This window comes from Oryzias latipes, chromosome 8 (genome assembly GCF_053564925.1).
Source record: "Oryzias latipes strain Hd-rR chromosome 8, Olatipes_Hd-rR_3.1".
Classification (NCBI taxonomy): Eukaryota; Metazoa; Chordata; class Actinopteri; order Beloniformes; family Adrianichthyidae; genus Oryzias; species Oryzias latipes.
The window spans coordinates 21,194,747-21,212,662 of NC_136244.1; the positions used below are offsets into that span (position 1 = coordinate 21,194,747).

At 40.9% G+C, this 17,916-nt stretch overlaps 3 protein-coding genes and 3 non-coding genes across 9 annotated transcripts; 1 reads left to right on the forward strand and 5 right to left on the reverse strand.

Annotated features, from left to right (window-relative positions):
• Positions 1-821: 821 nt before the first annotated feature.
• On the reverse strand, positions 822-904 carry LOC111947850 (small nucleolar RNA SNORD35). The gene has a single exon (XR_002873800.1). It is a non-coding gene; the product is annotated as a small nucleolar RNA SNORD35 (small nucleolar RNA).
• A 269-nt stretch (positions 905-1,173) lies between these two features.
• Positions 1,174-3,373, reverse strand: rps11 (ribosomal protein S11). Its single transcript, XM_004071315.5, has 5 exons — positions 3,218-3,373; positions 2,732-2,872; positions 2,433-2,508; positions 2,007-2,136; positions 1,174-1,365 (listed from the first exon to the last, which is right to left on the reverse strand). The coding sequence occupies exons 1-5, from the start codon at positions 3,230-3,232 to the stop codon at positions 1,242-1,244; spliced, it is 486 nt and encodes a 161-aa protein (XP_004071363.1). The 5' UTR covers positions 3,233-3,373; the 3' UTR covers positions 1,174-1,241.
• Positions 2,219-2,303, reverse strand: LOC111947852 (small nucleolar RNA SNORD35). Its single transcript, XR_002873802.1, has one exon. It is a non-coding gene; the product is annotated as a small nucleolar RNA SNORD35 (small nucleolar RNA).
• LOC111947851 (small nucleolar RNA SNORD35) lies at positions 2,595-2,678 on the reverse strand. The gene has a single exon (XR_002873801.1). It is a non-coding gene; the product is annotated as a small nucleolar RNA SNORD35 (small nucleolar RNA).
• LOC101168213 (apoptosis regulator BAX) lies at positions 3,369-7,052 on the forward strand. Of its 2 annotated transcripts, none has more exons than XM_004071314.5 (6): positions 3,369-3,654; positions 4,101-4,146; positions 5,226-5,384; positions 5,469-5,604; positions 5,681-5,785; positions 5,859-7,052. In XM_004071314.5, the coding sequence occupies exons 1-6, from the start codon at positions 3,624-3,626 to the stop codon at positions 5,946-5,948; spliced, it is 567 nt and encodes a 188-aa protein (XP_004071362.1). In that variant the 5' UTR covers positions 3,369-3,623; the 3' UTR covers positions 5,949-7,052. The 2 variants fall into 2 exon arrangements, with proteins under 2 accessions (XP_004071362.1, XP_020560840.1); XM_020705181.3 differs by having other exon boundaries at positions 3,588-3,660.
• Positions 7,053-7,595: 543 nt separating this feature from the next.
• Positions 7,596-17,433, reverse strand: map3k14a (mitogen-activated protein kinase kinase kinase 14a). Of its 3 annotated transcripts, none has more exons than XM_011477989.4 (16): positions 17,151-17,433; positions 13,097-13,375; positions 12,932-13,013; positions 12,631-12,853; positions 12,154-12,546; positions 11,935-12,069; positions 11,715-11,844; positions 11,299-11,427; positions 9,810-9,914; positions 9,569-9,726; positions 9,339-9,489; positions 8,857-9,159; positions 8,665-8,774; positions 8,157-8,295; positions 7,974-8,074; positions 7,596-7,884 (listed from the first exon to the last, which is right to left on the reverse strand). In XM_011477989.4, the coding sequence occupies exons 2-16, from the start codon at positions 13,359-13,361 to the stop codon at positions 7,708-7,710; spliced, it is 2,601 nt and encodes an 866-aa protein (XP_011476291.1). In that variant the 5' UTR covers positions 13,362-13,375; positions 17,151-17,433; the 3' UTR covers positions 7,596-7,707. The 3 variants fall into 3 exon arrangements, with proteins under 3 accessions (XP_011476291.1, XP_011476294.1, XP_011476293.1); XM_011477992.4 differs by having other exon boundaries at positions 17,156-17,245; XM_011477991.4 differs by lacking the exon at positions 17,151-17,433 and adding an exon at positions 15,272-15,409.
• Between the last annotated feature and the right edge of the window lie 483 nt (positions 17,434-17,916).

Consider the following 17,916-nt stretch of genomic DNA (forward strand, 5'->3'; position numbering starts at 1 on the left):
GTTTGATATACATGTTGGCCTTGAATCACTGGAAATCACTTATAACAGTGGTCCCCAACTCCCGGACCGGTCTGTGGGTCATTTGGTACTGGGCTGCGCAAAAATAATAATTTACTTTACTTCCAGTTTATTTATATCGGAATCTGAAGGATGTTTTATTTTGAAAAATTGCCCCATTCTCTGTCACATCGGTCTTCGTCACCATTAACGAAGGCCAAGGCGCTCTTCTCAGTCACGTGATAGGCTACCACTAAAATAAAACCCAGGAGCTAGCAAAATGAGTAAAAACAAACGTCTTTGGAAAGTTTCTTTGCCAAAGGGAAAACGCCCAGCCAGGAGACAAAGGAGGAGCCTTCCACTTCCAAAAAAAGAAAGCTACATTTTATAGACAGTACTTCCTTTTTGCACCATGAGCGTTGGAAGGGGGGGGAGGATGACGACACCTGCGATGTTCTATCCATGCGTGTCAAATTTCGGGGTTAGTGTTGTCACGTATCTGTTCCTCCTCTGAAGTGGCGTTGCTACAGTAATCCTCCGCCAACATCTTAAAGGCCGGTTCATAAAATAGAAAATTGTGTAATAAAGATTGAAAAAAAAATAAACCGGTCCGTGGTGCTAAAACAGATGGGGACCACTGACTGACCCACACGTGCACACATGCAAAGTCCACACGGAAAGGCCCCCCACTGACTTTGTTTCAGGTGCCCAGCCGGAACTTGAACCAGAATTATTGCTGAGGCAAGAACTGCACCACAAAAAAATTACATACATCAAGGGTTCTATTGCAGGCTTCACATTGAAGCATTGACTAAACTTTTTATTTTCCTGCATCAGTTTTGCCAAAAGGCGATGTCGTCAGAACCCGAAGGCTTGGAAGACCATCGTGAGAAAAACATCATTTGCAGGCTACAAACAGATCTCAAAGTTTATATTAGAGCAGGGTGTGGTTCATTTATCTCACCTCTCTTGGGGTTTTGATGTTGCTATCCAAATTTCAAATGAAAAACACATTAAAGTTTTACAGTGAAGCAACTTGAACCAGCGGCCTTGTTGCTGTGAGGGAAGAGCGCCAACCAATGCTCCACCGAGCAGCCAATGATCTCTAATCAAATTAGAAAAACAAAACTTTCTGAACAACAGGATTTGGTGAAACTGACAAACACCACAAAACAATTTCAAACAGGATTTTCTTTATTTGAAAGGGTCGTGTTATCCAGCAGCCGTCCTGCTCCAAATCAAACCTAAAATTTCTGGAACTGTTTCTTCGCTCCAGCAGCCTTAGTCACTTTGAGGACGTTAAACCTCACAGTTTTGCTGAGCGGTCGGCACTCTCCAACGGTCACGATGTCTCCAACGGTGACGTCTCTGCAGAGAGACGGTCATCTAAACGTTAAAGGATGCAGGAACAGAACAGCCCTAAACCAAACATTTGTCCAGTTAAAGGATGAGGCACAGCTGCATCAGCGTTTGCTAAAGGCACCTTCCTCAGAACTACTCATGGCATTTGCAGCATATTTATGCTTTGAAATTGACTTCTAGAAAGTTATTTTTCTTAAGCACAAACTACATATGTGCATTTTTTAAAAGTTTAAGTTTCAAATGACCTCTTGATTTAAATATAAAGGTTTTTTTTTCATAGCTGAAAAATAAATTCAGGTGTCAGTGGGTCAATACATTTTATTTTTGTTTCCTAAAAACATTAATATTTTGACAAAAAAAAGTGAAATGTTAAAATGAATCAATTTGAATTTGGTGGGGGGGGGGACTTTACGTCCGTACGTAATATATATACATATATTACGGCATTAAAACACCAACATCGATATTCAGCAACAATAAAACAAAAATTTAAGTCAAATATTTATTTCTAAGGAAACTTTCACAATTCTAATCTAGTATAAAAGCATTAGAAACTTTGCTTAAATATACTAAAATCCTGCACAATTCAAAGAACTACCTATAGACATCCGTTCAATCCTCATCTCAAAAATTGGGTAGCAAAGTACCTGAAGCAAGGTGACAGATGGACAGAGAGGTTCTTGTGCCTTTTTTCAAAGCGGTTGTATTTGCGGATGTAATGCAGGTAGTCGCGTCTGATGACGATGGTTCTCTGCATCTTCATTTTGGTCACCACACCTTCACACACACAGAGAAACCGTCAGCACAATGAATGCAACAGCGAACCATTTGTTGGAAGTGTTGGTTACACTTTTGTCACGTGGCTACATCAGTGTTGCCATTAGGCAGTGTCGTCAAAACTGCATGAGTTCGGAAGACCATCGTGAGAAAAAGCATCATGTGTGCAACAGTGACAACAGCGTTCAAACTTCACCAAACCCAACCTCTGTTTATTTTTATTCTATTGTTTAATCAATGCTTAAACGACAACAAAGGGTGTAACAATTCAAAACACAACTGAACAAAATGTTTACCAGAGAGGATACGGCCACGGATGGAGACATTTCCAGTGAAGGGGCATTTCTTGTCAATGTAAGTGCCTTCAATAGCCTGACAAAGAAAAATAAAAATATTTCAATTAGGGTTCTAATTCAGGCATCACATAGCAGAAACATTGACTAAAAGCAGCATTTTTTTTCTCTGCATCAGTTCTGCCAAAAGGCGTTGTCGTCAGAACCTGAAGGCTTGGAAGACCATCGTGAGAAGAAACATCATTTGCAGGCTAAACAGATGTCTAGACAGTTAAGAGTGGGTTTTCGTTCATTTATCTCACATCTCTTGGGGTTTTGAAGCCAAGCCCGACGCTTTTATGGTAGCGGGGTAGCTTCTCCTTGCCTTCCTTCCCACCATCGGTAAGCAGAACACGCTTCTTGTTCTGGAAGATGGTGGGCTGCTTCTGATAGGACCTCTCGGTCTAGATAAAACACAAACATTGAGCATCAATGATCAACTATAGTAGTCCCCACAATATAGTTTAACTACCTTGCGAGACTATGCATATGTGTAAGACTAACAAAACTTAACTGTAGCGTAAACCAGAACTACGCTAAGCTATTCGCGTTAGCATTAGCATTTCGACGCTACACGAGGTTGATAGGATGGCAACCTAAAAAAATAATGGGCAAAAAGGGCATGAACTTGGCCTGAAATTGTTTAGTAATATATCTAAGCTCTTAATGTATCGATATAATGACTCTAACTGGCTTGTATGTGCGTCTAAATAATCATTTTTCTTAAAAATCCGCCACGTTCCACGTACTTGCGCATCCGCCATATTTGCCAGCCGAGTCGTAAAGAGACCTGAGCATGCGCGCGATGGGCGGAAAATCTGTTTGAAACAGGAAATGACGTTTCAAATGAGCATTTCTCGTTTTTTTTCTTTATAATTGTCTTATCGAATAAACACGCCCAGTACTATTTAAATATTTTAATTCATTTATTGTTCATTTATTTAAACACTAAAAGCCCCCACTTTGCTCTAAACATTCCAACTGGTTAAAGATCTCACAACATCTAGATGATGCAGTAGCGCCCCTGGTGTTAGATGTTTATCAAATGCCAGTAACGGCGACTGCATGACGACTCCGGGGAGGGGTTACTCAAATTAAAATTGACCCAACACGTGATTTCACGGAAGTAGAAGCCGATCACCATAAAGCAACAAGATGGCATCGCACCCCGGAGGAGGCGATCAAGGTAGCGGTTAGCATCGATTTAATTATTTAAAAATAATGGTGGCAATGACATTCTCGATTATTGGGCTAAAATAAATTTTAAAAAACGGGATCTTATAATAATTATAAGTTCGTAGTTTATCTCGATGGAGTTTATATAAACCGATGTAGTTAGCATAGAGATGCTAGCCGAAATAGCTTGTTGTTTTTTTAAGTTTTTAAACAAGAGCGAAGACAAAGGTGACGCGCTGATGGTCTTTTATTAAAATAGTTTTGGCTAAAACTGTTAAAAAAGGTGACCTGGCTACACACTAAACACGATCATCACGTCGACTCGAGTTATTGGTTTCTTTTTCGTTTTGTGTTGGACATATTAGTGTTTTGTTGTTTCTTTAAATGTGGGTTCAACAACTTTAAGATACTGTATAAAACGTGAAAAAAGCAGGAATCTGGATGTTTGTCTTTCAGAAAAATCCAAAGAGCTACTGGATGTGGGCACCAAGTTGCTGAAGAAGTAAGTAGACTTCACGCCTGAGTTTCTCTTATCATTGAACTTGGTTAAGGTGATCGTGATTTCAATGGTCGCTGGTAAATGTCATACTGTAAATTAAAAATGAAAATGTAGGCATGTAATGTTTGTTTATTAACTTTTTCAAAGTAATGTTTTTTTCATTATTTTTTTTTATCTTTATTTGTTTGTTTACCTTTTTACTTATTGTTTTTTATGATCTATACAAAATGTATGTAAAAACATTGTTTGTCCTTGTTGTGCCTTCATTTTCACTATGATTCATGAGGGCGTGGACGACATCAGATGCGTCACACGAGCCTCTTCCCAAAATAGACTGTAGCCTGAAGTTATGGAACTTTGCTCTGACGACTTCACACTTAGAGCTTAGGCTTTTATTTTCAGTTATCTATTCTACACATGCAGGAAAATGTAGGTTAATTAAATGTCAAATGCCACTTAAACACACCATTGTTATTGTTGCACTGAAAGACAAAGCAGACGCTTCTGTTACCGTTGAGACCATTATAAATATTTCAGATAGGACATTACAGTGGATGTGGTGCCTGGAAATGTGTTGACTGACGTCATTCGCTGTAAAGAAGAAATTGACATAAATGACTCTTAATTGACTTCTGTCAAAGTGGAGGAGTAGCAGCTCTTTAGCTCTGATTTTCAGCTGCATTTACCACCTTACATGTTCTGTTGAATAATTTTGGAATGACAACTATTTTGTATTAAGCGATACGTACATTGGTTGTATTTTTACATCCTTAGCAGTGCTGACAGCTTGGGGCCGGTTTAGCTCGTGCTGGTTTGCGGCGCCTTCCGTCCGTGAAACCAGGGTTCGATTCCGGGCTGCTCCCTATTCCCTTCTCTGCTGCTGTGCCGGTCCCAAGCCCGGTTGGATTGAGAGGGTTGCGTCAGGAAGGGCATCCAGCGTAAAACATTGCCAATTAACCATGCCACTCGTCCTTGTGGGAGGGTTGTTTCGCTGTGGCGATCCCTGATGGGAGAAGCGGAAAGTGACAGAGAGAGAGAAGTGCTGACAGCTTTTGGCCTTGTCCATCTTTGTCCTTGTTTAGCTTCATCTGTGAACGGGTCAGGAGAAACCTGCAGGATGACTCTGAAGTGGTCAGACAGCAGCTGGGTGCAGAGGAGCTGGTTGACCCAAACCACAAGAGACTTGCTCAATGCCTCCAGCAGATTGGAGATGAGCTGGATGGGAATGTAGAGCTCAAAAGGTGCAGTATTTGCACGTTTGTCAAATTCAATCATTACTTTTTGTTATTTAAGCTTTTTTTCTTTTAATTGCGCTTTCTCTCTAGATTGATTGATGACTCTTCGCTCAGTCCCTCCAAAGAAGTGTTTCTAAAAGTGGCCCTCGAGATTTTTTCTGATGGGGTATACAACTGGGGCCGGGTGGTTACACTTTTCTACTTCGCCTGTCGGCTGGTCATAAAGGTCAGTGAAGCCATTTCCTTCTTTCTCTTCTAGAATTCATTAAGAATTACAGATACGTTCCTCTGCTTTTTTCCAGGCTCTCATCACAAAAGTACCAGACATCATTAGAACTATATTCACCTGGACCATAGATTACCTTCGGGATTATGTGATTGCCTGGATAAGAGAGCAAGGCGGCTGGGTAAGGATCTAGCACTAGTCAATCATCTTCTACTATTAAAATTGATGCCCGGTTGCTTTTTTTTTCTCTCTAGGATGGCATCTTTGGCACTCCTGGCTGGCAGACGTTGGCCGTCTTTGTTGCAGGCGTTCTCACCGCTGCGGTGGTCATTCGCAAGATGTGAGAGCAAAGCAGAGACAGACGAAGAAACATGACGACTCGGAGAACGGGAACAAAGAAAGAAAGAAAGTCAGCAGACGTATTTACGGTTCGAGCAATCTGGACGGCAGGAATTTGTACCTTCTGAGACCTGATCTCTCTTTCTGCCTGCATCTGATGTGAAGCTGGACGTTGGACTGGATGAGATGACCCCCCTCATAACCGCAGTGTCACAGAGGAAGCAAGCATGGGAACATGCGCACGGAAAGGAACGAATGACACTTTGGAAGAGGGAATGCATTTTAAAATAATTTATTTTATACCTGGTGCGACGAGAGTCCCAGCATTTTTGACTCTCTAAAATGTTGAATCCTCTGAAGAGATTCCTCTCTGGTATTTTGTTTAACTTCCATTGCCGTCAGACTATCACTTGTCTTATTTATCCTCTTCACTCCATCCGTTTCCTCCTGACGCCTGCACGTTAAGATGAACCTCATTCACCTGTATTTGTACTTTTTCAAGGATCTGTAATTATCTGCTGGCACCAACCGATTTGGGCGAGGTCCCTCATAGATAAAGAGACGTTTTTGTGAGTCACTAGTTGGTACTTTGAAGCAAAATCAAGTGGGGAGAGAAAAAAAAAGTGACTACGACAAACGGCAGCTAAAAGCTGCCCCGGTGGTCCCCTCCGTCTTCCATCTTTTTTCCTTCAGAAGTGCCATGTCTGGGAGTTGTGTAAAGCTTTTGTTTACACTTAACAGGAGTCCGATTATCTTATGTCACTTCAATAACGATTGGCTTTTTTTTTTTTTTGCTTTCTTTAGTGACCCCCAGGGGGGGAAAATGGAAATTTCCCACTTCTTGGTTTTGTGTTTGAACATGTTTTTGAAGATTTGCTGCAGACTCCAGGCAGAAACTTACCTCACTCTATCACCGTTCAGAGTTCTGTATTTTTACAGCCCTTTTTCAAAACTGCTCGTCAAAAGGCCTTTTTACAGTCTTCATGTTTGTCAGTGCCTTGCTGTCATCGTTTTTACAATGAATTCCCTTTGGTATGATCTGTTTTTTTTCCACCTTTTCTATCACATTTGTAAAACTACAAGCCGACTATAATAAATTTTGAAACTCTTTCTGTGGTCATTTAAGAACAGGGCTGAGATCAGCACAAAAAAGAAAGGTCCTTCATGGAAATTGTTAACTCATGGTTTAATTTAAATATATATATATATATATATATATATATACACGTCTTTTATGCTTACAAATTGCACTATGAGACATTTCTGCATGTTAGACTAGTTACATTAGGAACAAACAGCTGGAGTTTACAGTCAGCAGAGGACCTAAAAATACATTTGTTTTGTCTGGAATTGTGATCATAATCACATAAGTACTTAAAGCTTTCTTGACGAACAGGAAGAAGCTGCAACATTATCAGAAATTTGATCTTCAAACGACGAAAAAAAATCTGTAAAAGCTAGTTGGTTCTTGGAAACCTGTTTTAAAATTAGTTTCACATTTCAATTGCTCTGGTTGTTTTTACTGATCCTAAATAGAGATAATAGCTGAACTACAATGGCTATAACTGTTGCCACCATAAAGATCAGCTATGCGACAATGATGCAGCAAACAATTTGAGAAGAAGTGAGAAAAGGAAATCAAAAACGCCAACTTGTTTTTGTGTTTCTTTTTTATTGCCTTGAGTTGAACATGCAGTTTAGAAAGGCCACATCCCTCCCCTTCTTCACAGATTTCACATGAAATGGGGACTCGTTAAAAGGTCATCAGACTTGTGGGCTTTCACGCGTCTCCAGGAGTCCGTCTTTGATCCTCCACGACCACGCGCGACTGAAGTCTGGAGCGGGGACACAGCGGAGCTCTAGACCAGATTCTTGTACCTCCTCGTTGTGAGGGACCTGCCGGCCGTGCGCCGTCTCCAGAGTGAACACCCGCTCAGAGATCTGCAGAGGAGGTTCCTTTAAGCTCCTCCACTGGCTTCATTCAAACCAAGACGCAGGTAAAATTCATAGACAATTTGTGATGCGCTCACCTGGTCACTGATTCCAGTGGCAATGTGGCCAACCTTCACCCGCCGCTTCTCTCTGATCCGAATGGTTTTGCAGCTGAAGTCTCGGATGTGGACGTCCACCCCTGTTCCAGTCACAGAGCAGAGATTAAGTTTGACGGCAAAAGTTTGAACTGAGAGGTGGGAGATTTCTGCTACTGTTTGCACCTTCAAGACAGCTGGGCAGCGGAAACTCGAACTGACCCAGCAAACCGATGCTGAAGGGCTGAACCTCTGGCTGGCTGTTGGAGGAGAAGAAGCCGGAGCTGGGGTCATCTCCTGGGCTCAAAGACCAGCGGCCAGAGTCCTACATTGATAAGAAAGAACATTAGGCTTACATTTTTAACAATTTGTTCTTTTTTATAAAAAGCACTCCATTTTCTGACATTTCAGCCTATTTATCTTAAAGTAAACATAGATTGTATTTGAAATACTTCTAAAGTTTAGCTTTAAAACTCCTTTTCTGTTAATATTGACTCAATACTGGCTCGATAAACAGAAAAAAGTATCATTTCCAATTAAACTTTAATCCTAAAAGAGGAACCTGTCTATCAGACTACAGCTGCGATGAATGATAATCTTTATCTACATTTCTTTGACTAAATGAGGCAAAAAAAAAGCCATTCAAATTCAAATCTTGAAACCGGACTCTTCACTTTTCTCCGCTCTGATTTACCTTTTTATCCCACGGCTCCCGGTTGAAACAATGGTCACTGTTGAGACAAGAGAGGAGCTGCTCCTGCATCTCTGCAGAGTGAAGCTGTGAGAGGCTGCTCAGGTACAAGTCTGCAAAACAGAACCAACAGCAGCAGAGGTTCAGCTGCACATCTTAACCTTTAAATGAGCAGAAGACTGGGGGGAGGTTTACCCCGCTCCAGTTTACGAAGCTCCAGTTCAGGCACTGTGATTTCCTCGTGGTAATTCTTATAGTTTGGCTCATGGATGAGCATTTGTGGAGCGTTAGAGAAGGACTTGTTGGACTCCACGTCTTCCTCGTCGTCAGGTTTCTTTGTCCTCAGACCCGCGGAGATCACCTTGTTGACGGAGAGCTGCGTCTCATCGGCCTCAAAGTCTGCGCTGCTGTGAAGCAGCTGCTGGGAGTCCAGCAGTTTGTCCTGAACATGCAGAGGTGTAGTGTAGGGCCCTTCCACTACACTGGTGAGTCCTCCCACTTTAATTATAAAACACAGGTTTCATTTTAACGTGAGCCGTCCACTTTACTTTGGGGTATTTGGTTAATTTAAAAAAACATTTAAAAACACCAAAAGTCTGATTTCTAGCCATAAAAAAATATGTGTTTAAGGAGTCAGACATTGAGATAAAGAAGAACTAATAAAGCCTTTATTTTACCTTGTTTTAGAGCGCTGTCAGTTTTAAGTTTGAGGTCAGATGCAGACAACCTCTTAACTGGATCCTTCTGGAGGCCTGCTTTCAAAACATCAGCTGTGAGAGGACTACAGTCACCGGGGATCTCTCTCAGAGGTGGAGGCTCATTTGCAATCTGTGGCCAGAACAAGAGGGTTTTAATCAACCTTTGATGGAAAGAAATGTTGGGAGAAATCCAAGTTCCATGCCTCTACCTTAAGGTAGAGCCTGCAGGTGTAGTATCTCGTCCATGGCTGGCAACCGTTGAGCATGTGCAATAACATACAGCAGCTGCTCCACACATCTGCTTTGGTTCCGCGGGGTTCTCCTTTCACAATCTCAGGTGCCATGTGGCTTTCTGTGCCCTTCAGGTCTGGACTCAGCAGAAAAATCAGCCGATTGGTACATGAACGCAGAGAAATTACGGATCAAACTCAGATAACAAGTTTTTTTTACCTTTGAACCCACTAAGGCTCTGGCCCTGGTGGTCCACTTTCTCTGCATGTCCAAAGTCACACAAGTAGGAGTCTCTACCATCTTCTGACAGCAACACGTTGTCGGCTGAGAAGAATAAGCAGACATTAATACTCGTGTCACTCAAAACCCTTTCAGTCTTGCATTTTCTGTTAAAGCAACCAAATACATGCAAAAAAAATAAATTTAAGTCCCACTCCGATCACCTTTTGATCTATTTTAAAAGCGTCTATTAATTACCATTAAGCCGGTTTTAGGCAAAATTAAAAAAAGCTGTCATTTTCCCATCATTCCATCTGTTTACAGTCTCCTTCACTAGCTTACAGCCCCTCACAACCCTGACTTAACATTACAGGTGCAACAAAAATGGCCAGCAATATTGGAGCTATCTAGCCATACAGTTTAGAGCCAGAAACCAGCTCAGACGAGGAAAAGGAAGACGTACATGGATCTATTTGTCTGCGAGTTGATGCATCAGAATGGAGCGGAGCAGACTGCAGATTGCAGATTTCATGTAACAACTACAACCTTTTCTTTGTGACTGCTCCTGATTTACAACAATTTGCATAAAGAAACACTCAGAAACACACTTTAAATGGTAACTTTCCTTATCCATCATTAACAACATGTTAAAAAAACATTCATAGTCTTTAATAGAGTTTGCTCTTGTTTCCTGTAAAACATTTCAAACACCAGGAGGCGCTTAAACTCTAAAATCTGATATTTTCTTTAGAATTCTGTCAGTTTGTGTCTCTTCCGCTGGTGAAGTATCTTTTTCTGTTTCCCTTTTGATTCTGGATTCCCTCCATGTTTCATGTCCTCCTCCTCCTCCTCCTCCTCCTCCTCCTCCTCCTCCTGCTGCTGCTGCTGCTTGAGCTGCTGCCTGCTAACTTCCTGCCTCCCGACCCCCCCCCCCTCCGTCTGCTGCGTTCTCGCCTGATCGAACGCACATGCGCCGTTTCGAGAGCGGCGATGAGTCACAGTCTGGGAAATTCCCAGCCTGACAGCTTCACAAAAAACACACACACACACACAGGTGCTGTAACATCAGATCTGCACAATATCTGTGACATTTGTTTTCCGCACAACAAATTCAACACGACACGAAAAATGCTCGGAGAGAGAACAAAGTCGAAATTCAACTAATCTTACTCATTCAGTGAATATCGCTTTCCGCTGTGTGGCACGACATGTAAAACTTGAGCTGATTCATTTCGTTTTACTGTTTTTACTGCAATGAAACAACTCACTCTTTTGTTGTTTATGGCCTAATTTTCCTCTTTGGACTTCATTCTTTTAGTGGTCCATCAAGCCTAATGCTTAACACATTTAATAGCCGATGACAAGCTTAAATACGAGAGGCCTTAATTGAAAAGAATGAGCCTTTTTCATTTACAAAAGCAGATTTGAAGCTTTAAAATAAATCCTACTTGTTTGTTTGTGGAAGGAAAGTGAGTTTTGTACGACATACCTTTAATATCTAAATGTGCTACTCTTTTCTTGACCAAGTACTCAAGTGCTGCCAGCACTTGTGAGTGGTAATGCAGACTCAAATCCTCCGGCAGCCGGCCGCACCTCTTGATCAGGTCACCCAGGCAGCCTGGACAAAGCAGAAACGGTCCGTTCACAATCAATTCAAGCAGGATTTTCTTCACGCAGCTACATTACAGCGACGTGGCAAACCAGAATTTGGTTCTTTAATACATGAGATTTAATATTAACAAGACTGCTACCAGTCACCAACTCCCACATTGTGACATTTTTCACTTCCTCATTTGTGTAAACCTCAACCTCGTTAATTCATCTGTGTGTGAGCCAAACAACAGGCATTTACCGCAAAACGCTCAGAAAAATACACACAAAAATGTCATTATCAGGCTGATTTACCACTTTTGAGGTCCATTAAAAGAACGATGTTGGGCCCATCTCTGATCACTCCAAAGAGTTCCACCACACGAGGAGACCTGAGGGCACTCCACGCACCCACCTCCTCGCTGATGAACCTCCTCAGGGCAATCTGTCGGAAGAATAAGGAGCAGGAACTAAGTTAAAGCAGCTGATTCTGGTACAGCAGCAGGAAAAGACGGCACATGAATCTTGCATTTACCTTTTTCACAGCAAATTTGAATCCTGTTTTGACATCTTGAGCACAGCGGACTTCTCCATAGGAGCCCTGTTTGATGAAATGTGTCAGGGTGTACTCGCTCCCTTCCTTGTATTCAGAATCTACGGGTTGAATTTTCTGTCAGAAGGTGAGAGAAATATTTTTAATCGATCCATCTTATTTACCTCCAAACACATGAGAAGGAGAAAGAGAAGAACATACATCGTTATAAAATATTATTCCCTCATTTTTTATGACAGAAGACGCAGACAGCTCGTCTTCCTCCTCTGTCAACTCCCTCTCCACGTCTTTGAAAAAGGGCCCAGCGAAGCATGGGTCCCCCTGACTGACGCTGCCCCGGAGTCCAGCGAGGGCCAGGGAACAGTCTCCCACACTGCTGAGGGAGTCCGAGCTGTTTTCCTGCTCATAGGACAAAGGCCTGGAGAAGGGGCGACAGAACGACTGGGGCCAGTTTAAAGGGGAGCAGCTGGAGCCCGTGTCACAAATCAGCAGCGGGTAAAGAGAAGCCCTTCGCTCCTGCGTCTCCAGGCTCTCAGTGCTGCTGCTGCAGCAGGAGCTGCTGAGGTCACTGCTCTCTCCATGAGACAAGGACTCCTACAGGAAACAAAAGTGGAATATTGACAAAATGATTTACAGCCATTGAGCCTTCAAAAGAAAAGAAGAAAAGGCGTTTCTCACCAAGATCTGAGCTTGAGAGCTTCCGCTCTCTTGCTCAGGGACTCCTGATGGCGTTCGTCGGCGTTGTCGCTGGTTGTCTGTCCTCCTCTCCTTTTTCTTTGCCCCTTTTCGCTTCTGCCTCCTGCGACTCTTTTTTCTTGGGGAGAAGTTTGATGAAAAGCCGCTCTGCTCCTGGTAGGAGGCCGTTGTGGGGCACGCAACATTATTGTGCTCACAGGAAAGACTGAAACCATCACATTTAAGACATTAGCTTACCGTTATCCAAATTAAACTCCAAAGTGGTGTGAAGTGAACATCATACCTGCTGGTAAAGCAGTTAGGGGAGGGAACAAAAGAGCGTTCATAACATGAGGGGCTGAACTCCTGAGAGTCCTGGGTTTCACCTTAAGGAAGAAAAAACATGATCATTTTTTTCCAGGAACACCTGCTGAGTCATTTCTTTGAAAGAAATAGCAGACATGTTTACATTCAGCCTGGGCAATGATGGTTGAGGTCTTTATCGGCTTTTCTCCCACTTGCTCTGCAGTCCCTTGTGTCAGGAGTTTATTAAAAAAAGGGTTGGCTGCCCATTCAGCTACATCCACGTAGCCTTTTGTGTTGTCCTTCCCCTCCTCTTCCTCATCCTCCGTCTCCTGCTCCACGCTGGAGTAAGATGGACATGTCCCCTTCAGCTCTTTGGGTGAGTCAGAGAACGGAGCTGTGGAGTTGAAGAACCTTTGCCTCACAGCCATGTCTTTGGATGGACCTTTAAGGAGAAAATGTTTCAGTTAGAATTTGTTGAAATCAGTCTGTCTGATCAGACACAAACACAGAAACCATCATAGAGCGGTTCACTCTGAGTTTGAATAACAAAATGTTTTAATACTTGGAAAGTACGAGTTTGGGCTCCTCGTATTCTGCTGTGCAGAGGGACGGTGAAAGTCACAAACATTTTTTACAACATGATGCTAGCTAAAAATACAAACTTTGATTACATGTTTGTTTAAAAAAAGAGATGTTACACTTCTATATTTTGAGAAAAAATATTATATAAAATTATTCTATAGAATGTTAGTTCAAATTACAACAATTGAAAATATAAATCAGCTATTTTCCTTGAAAGTTTAAATCAAAATTCACAACCTAAAGTGGCTGTGATCACCAGTGAAGCCAGACCATTGACTGCAAATGAGAACTGGACTGAGTGCGTGTGATGTCACCCATAGAAAATGGCTTACTTACTTATGGCTCCAATGAAATGACGTCAATTTAATTGCCATTTTTTATGCAATATGGATGCCGCCATGTTAAAGCCATCAGTACGTAGTGATTGATCCAAGCTGGTCTGAGTTTCTATGGTAACTGCTCTCCCCAATCAGGACTGAATTTATTAAAAGTCCACATCCCTACCACTTTAAATGAATGTTTGAGGTGAAACCACATACTTTTACTGAGTGAGGTATCTGATTGGCCAACTTATAACTCAGTCCAGTTTTCCTATATAGTCAATGATCCAGAAATACAAACACGGAAGTACATTTTGTAAAAATGTAATCCTCTTTTTTCACATCTTTCCCATGATGGCACAAAGTCTGTTGTGTTTAAACTGACAGATCCTTGGTTTTATTTGATATGTGACATGTCTGGATTGTTTAGCAGATGACCAAGGCTTGTAGGAAAAAAAACACACAAATATGCGTTTGCTATCATACAGTCATGAATGCTCCAGTAATTGGTAATAGGCATATACTTATATAACGCTTTTACTACCTTCCTTTAAGGCCTAAAGGGCTTTACAGTCACAGTCCCATTCCTTCATGCACACACACTCTGCTTATCACTGATGCCAACCTATAACCACCAGGAGCAATGAAATGTCTTGCCCAAGGGCACTTCGACATATGGTGGTCTGACGAGGCAGGAACCAAACCTGCGATCTTACGATCGGAGGCACTATGCTCCACGTCTGCACCCCAGCCGCCACATTTTCCATGAATATTATCTGACTGGTTAATTTAGAACAAACGGCTCATTTGTTGCAAACATTTAGTCCCCTGCATACTCCTCAGCTCAAAGCTTAAAAGGAACAACATTTTTCACAGAGAGAAGAAGAAACCGGAACTTCAAACCTGAACCTTCGTTTGACAGTTGCAACTGTATTGTTAACAGCAAGCTCAGTTTTAGTCAGAGGAAGTATTCGAAATGAAGCAAGGTGGAGACGAATTTCCAATAAAAGGGACACGTGACTGTGCAACATTTACAAAGCAGACACATTCTGAGACCGTTTTCACCACAGCACTGCCGACTTTGAAAGGCATTAAGGAGGGCAGAGTTGCAGCCCGTTGCATCAGCGATCCCCATTGATTGGAGCACAAGATTAGCTCTGACATCTTGACACGATTCCACCTCTGTTCACAAGCCTATCTTTTTCCCTTAATGACTAACAGAACTACCATGAAAGAAAGAAACCAGCCTAGCCAGCTTCATGCTCTGCAAGATTTTGTAGAGCAGTGCAAGAAGCTATTTCAGCCGCCATTTCCGTATCACACCACTGCACTGTCACACAACAAAAGTTTAACACGTTACAGGAAACTAAAAACCCCAGAGTGCAGCACAAACAACCGCAGAAATCAACCCTGCTGGTGAGGCAGAGCAAACATACCGATCAATCCCCACCGGAAATGTCGCTTCTCTCCACAGGATCCTTGCAGAAAAAGCCTCGTCTAGTTTACACAGGTTCTCTATTTCTCTGCCTTGTCCTTGATGTCTTTCAGCAATGCCTCCCTAAGTCTCTCCACTGCTTTCAGCTGGCCCGCAGCCAAAGGGGAGGAGGATAGCTGACAATGACTTATGGGAAATGCATCTACTTCCCCATATTCCCCCCTCCCTCTCCTCTTCTTTAAACAGAACTGTTTGCTTTGCCCTTGTGCTGTTGTAGATACAAAATGTTTAAATAGAGCTCTGTATCTTAACAATATGTAAAGAGACAGAGCACAAAGGATTAAAAAAAACTACAGACTTTAAATAAATTAGATAAATAAATGTTTACCAAGAAATAAAAAGCATTACTATGTATAAAAGGAGTAGCAATCTGTTCACTATCTGAAATGACTTTTGCACTTTCTCCAGAGTAAATTAAAAATGAGAAGCTTCTCCTCTCGCTTGTTTTTTTTCTTCTGTTGAGCAGCAAAACAACCGACCAAAACCACAAATGAACACAGGAAATGCAGACTGCAGCACTTCCTGATATATGAAACATGGTTCAAAAAAACACAAACCGTCCTCAACTGTTTCAGTTTAAATGTGTTATTTTGTCTTTAGCTAATAAATATAGCATAATCTGTATTTAATACAAATGTTCAAAAGCATTAAACTAACGTTTTTTTCTTTTTTTATTTAGTTTTAAATTAACCTATTGATTTTAGTAAGTGTAAAACAGCCCTATTAACAAAGATATTATATAAATCAATTTTGAAAAATGTTATTAATATGTTGTAACATTTTATATAAACAAGGACAGATTTCTACTTTAAATAAACTTTTTTCTACTTAAACAAGTTTCCCTTTCACTGATGTATAATACAGAATTACAGAGCTTTATGAGATTTATTGTGTTTGAAAAGGAATGATTTCGGTTGATCTGTTTCTGGTGCATGAAGATAATATTTTAGGAACTTTCGTCATTTGCAGGCAGTAAACAAAAGTGCCTGGAGCTTTGATCATTTGCTGCTCGGGGTTTTAAACCAGCATTATGTGCAGATAAATAAACCTTTATGTGCACAAAACCTTAAAAGATAAAGAAGTCGACCTCACCATGTTTTATTCCCTAACTTAAACATGTTTTGTCAGACCCCAAAAAAGACTTTATTTTGAAATGTAAAAAAAGGAAATGTTTTTTAAGAGACGTGTAAACAAGAGTGTTTTACAAAATAAAAGCTTGCACAATAATGACTTCTGTAAAGGAAATTGAATAATGGTTTAGAAACACAACCAAACTTTACCTTCAGTGAACAATCAGTTGTGGAGAGTGGCTAAAACGTTTTTAAAAAACCATGTGGAGATATGTCAACATGCATTTAATCTCAGTCTTGTGCTTGTGAAAGAACTTCCGGTCTCTGAATGCTAAAACTGGTGTCGCCTCCAGAGCGGCGGTTTGTTTTAATCAGAAACATCTGCACTAAAAAAAAGGTAATTCTGTCGCAAACACGAACCGCTAGCCTTAATAAAATCCGACATCCTTTATTTGTCGAGGTCTCACTAGTTTGACAGAAGGAACAAAAGTAGACAGTTGCTAAAAAAAGTTGAAATTAATTAATCGCGTTAAATCGTCCGCTCTGAGTGACTACACCGACCGAAGCCGTGACTTTCCTAGCTGCATTCAGCGCCATTTCTGATTAAACTTGGCCTCGAATATTTAACTCATTTCACTCGAAACACTAAATTCGGGCTTAAAAAGAACATTATGTCACTGTTGTTTTCTTGTAGGCAACAAAACGGCAATGTAAGTAGTTTAACATAAATCAAACATACAGTTTACTTACCGTACCTTCTTTTAAGGCGTCGACCGATGCGGTCTTCTCATCGCCAGTGCTGGGAAGTTCTTACGCATGCGCAAAACCCTCCCGGCAACTTTTTTTCTTCACTTTTTTGTTTGTTGTTAAATTAAAGTTAAGAATTAGCCTAGACACAACACAAAACCCCGTTTTATTTAAAAAAAAAAAAATAGGTAAACTAGTTATTGAGTACAAAATTATTTTTAAAATATTCAAACAAATAACCTTTTTTTTATTTTTACTTCCTGTTGATCTTTCAAAGCATCTGCGTCCCCATGATCCACCACGAAAACTTAATAACTGTTCTCCAAATAAAACACAAATGGCATTTATCTTTAAAAGAAATATAAATAGAAACATTTTTTCTTTTTCATTTTATTTTGCAATTTAACGAGTCGTCGAACAAAAAATGTTCCCTTGGAGTAAATTTGTCTACTTATGTATCACCTGTAATTCGGTGGTAAAACCACAAATCTATAAAATAACTTTGATTTTGCAACTTCATTTGGTGAAGATTTATAAAGTTCTCTGGTGTGAAATAATGTGCTTGGCAACAATAAAAACTTTCACTTATTACAGAGATCCATGTAATTATTAAGACTAAATCTGTCTATCAAGCGAGAAAAATACTAAATTGAACAATCTTGGGGTTTTATTCACACAAATATATCAACCACATTTCAAAGTTTTTACTGTTGCACAAAAAATGCCAACATTTTACTTGGTTTGAGTTCCATGCAGTCTTGATCTTTGA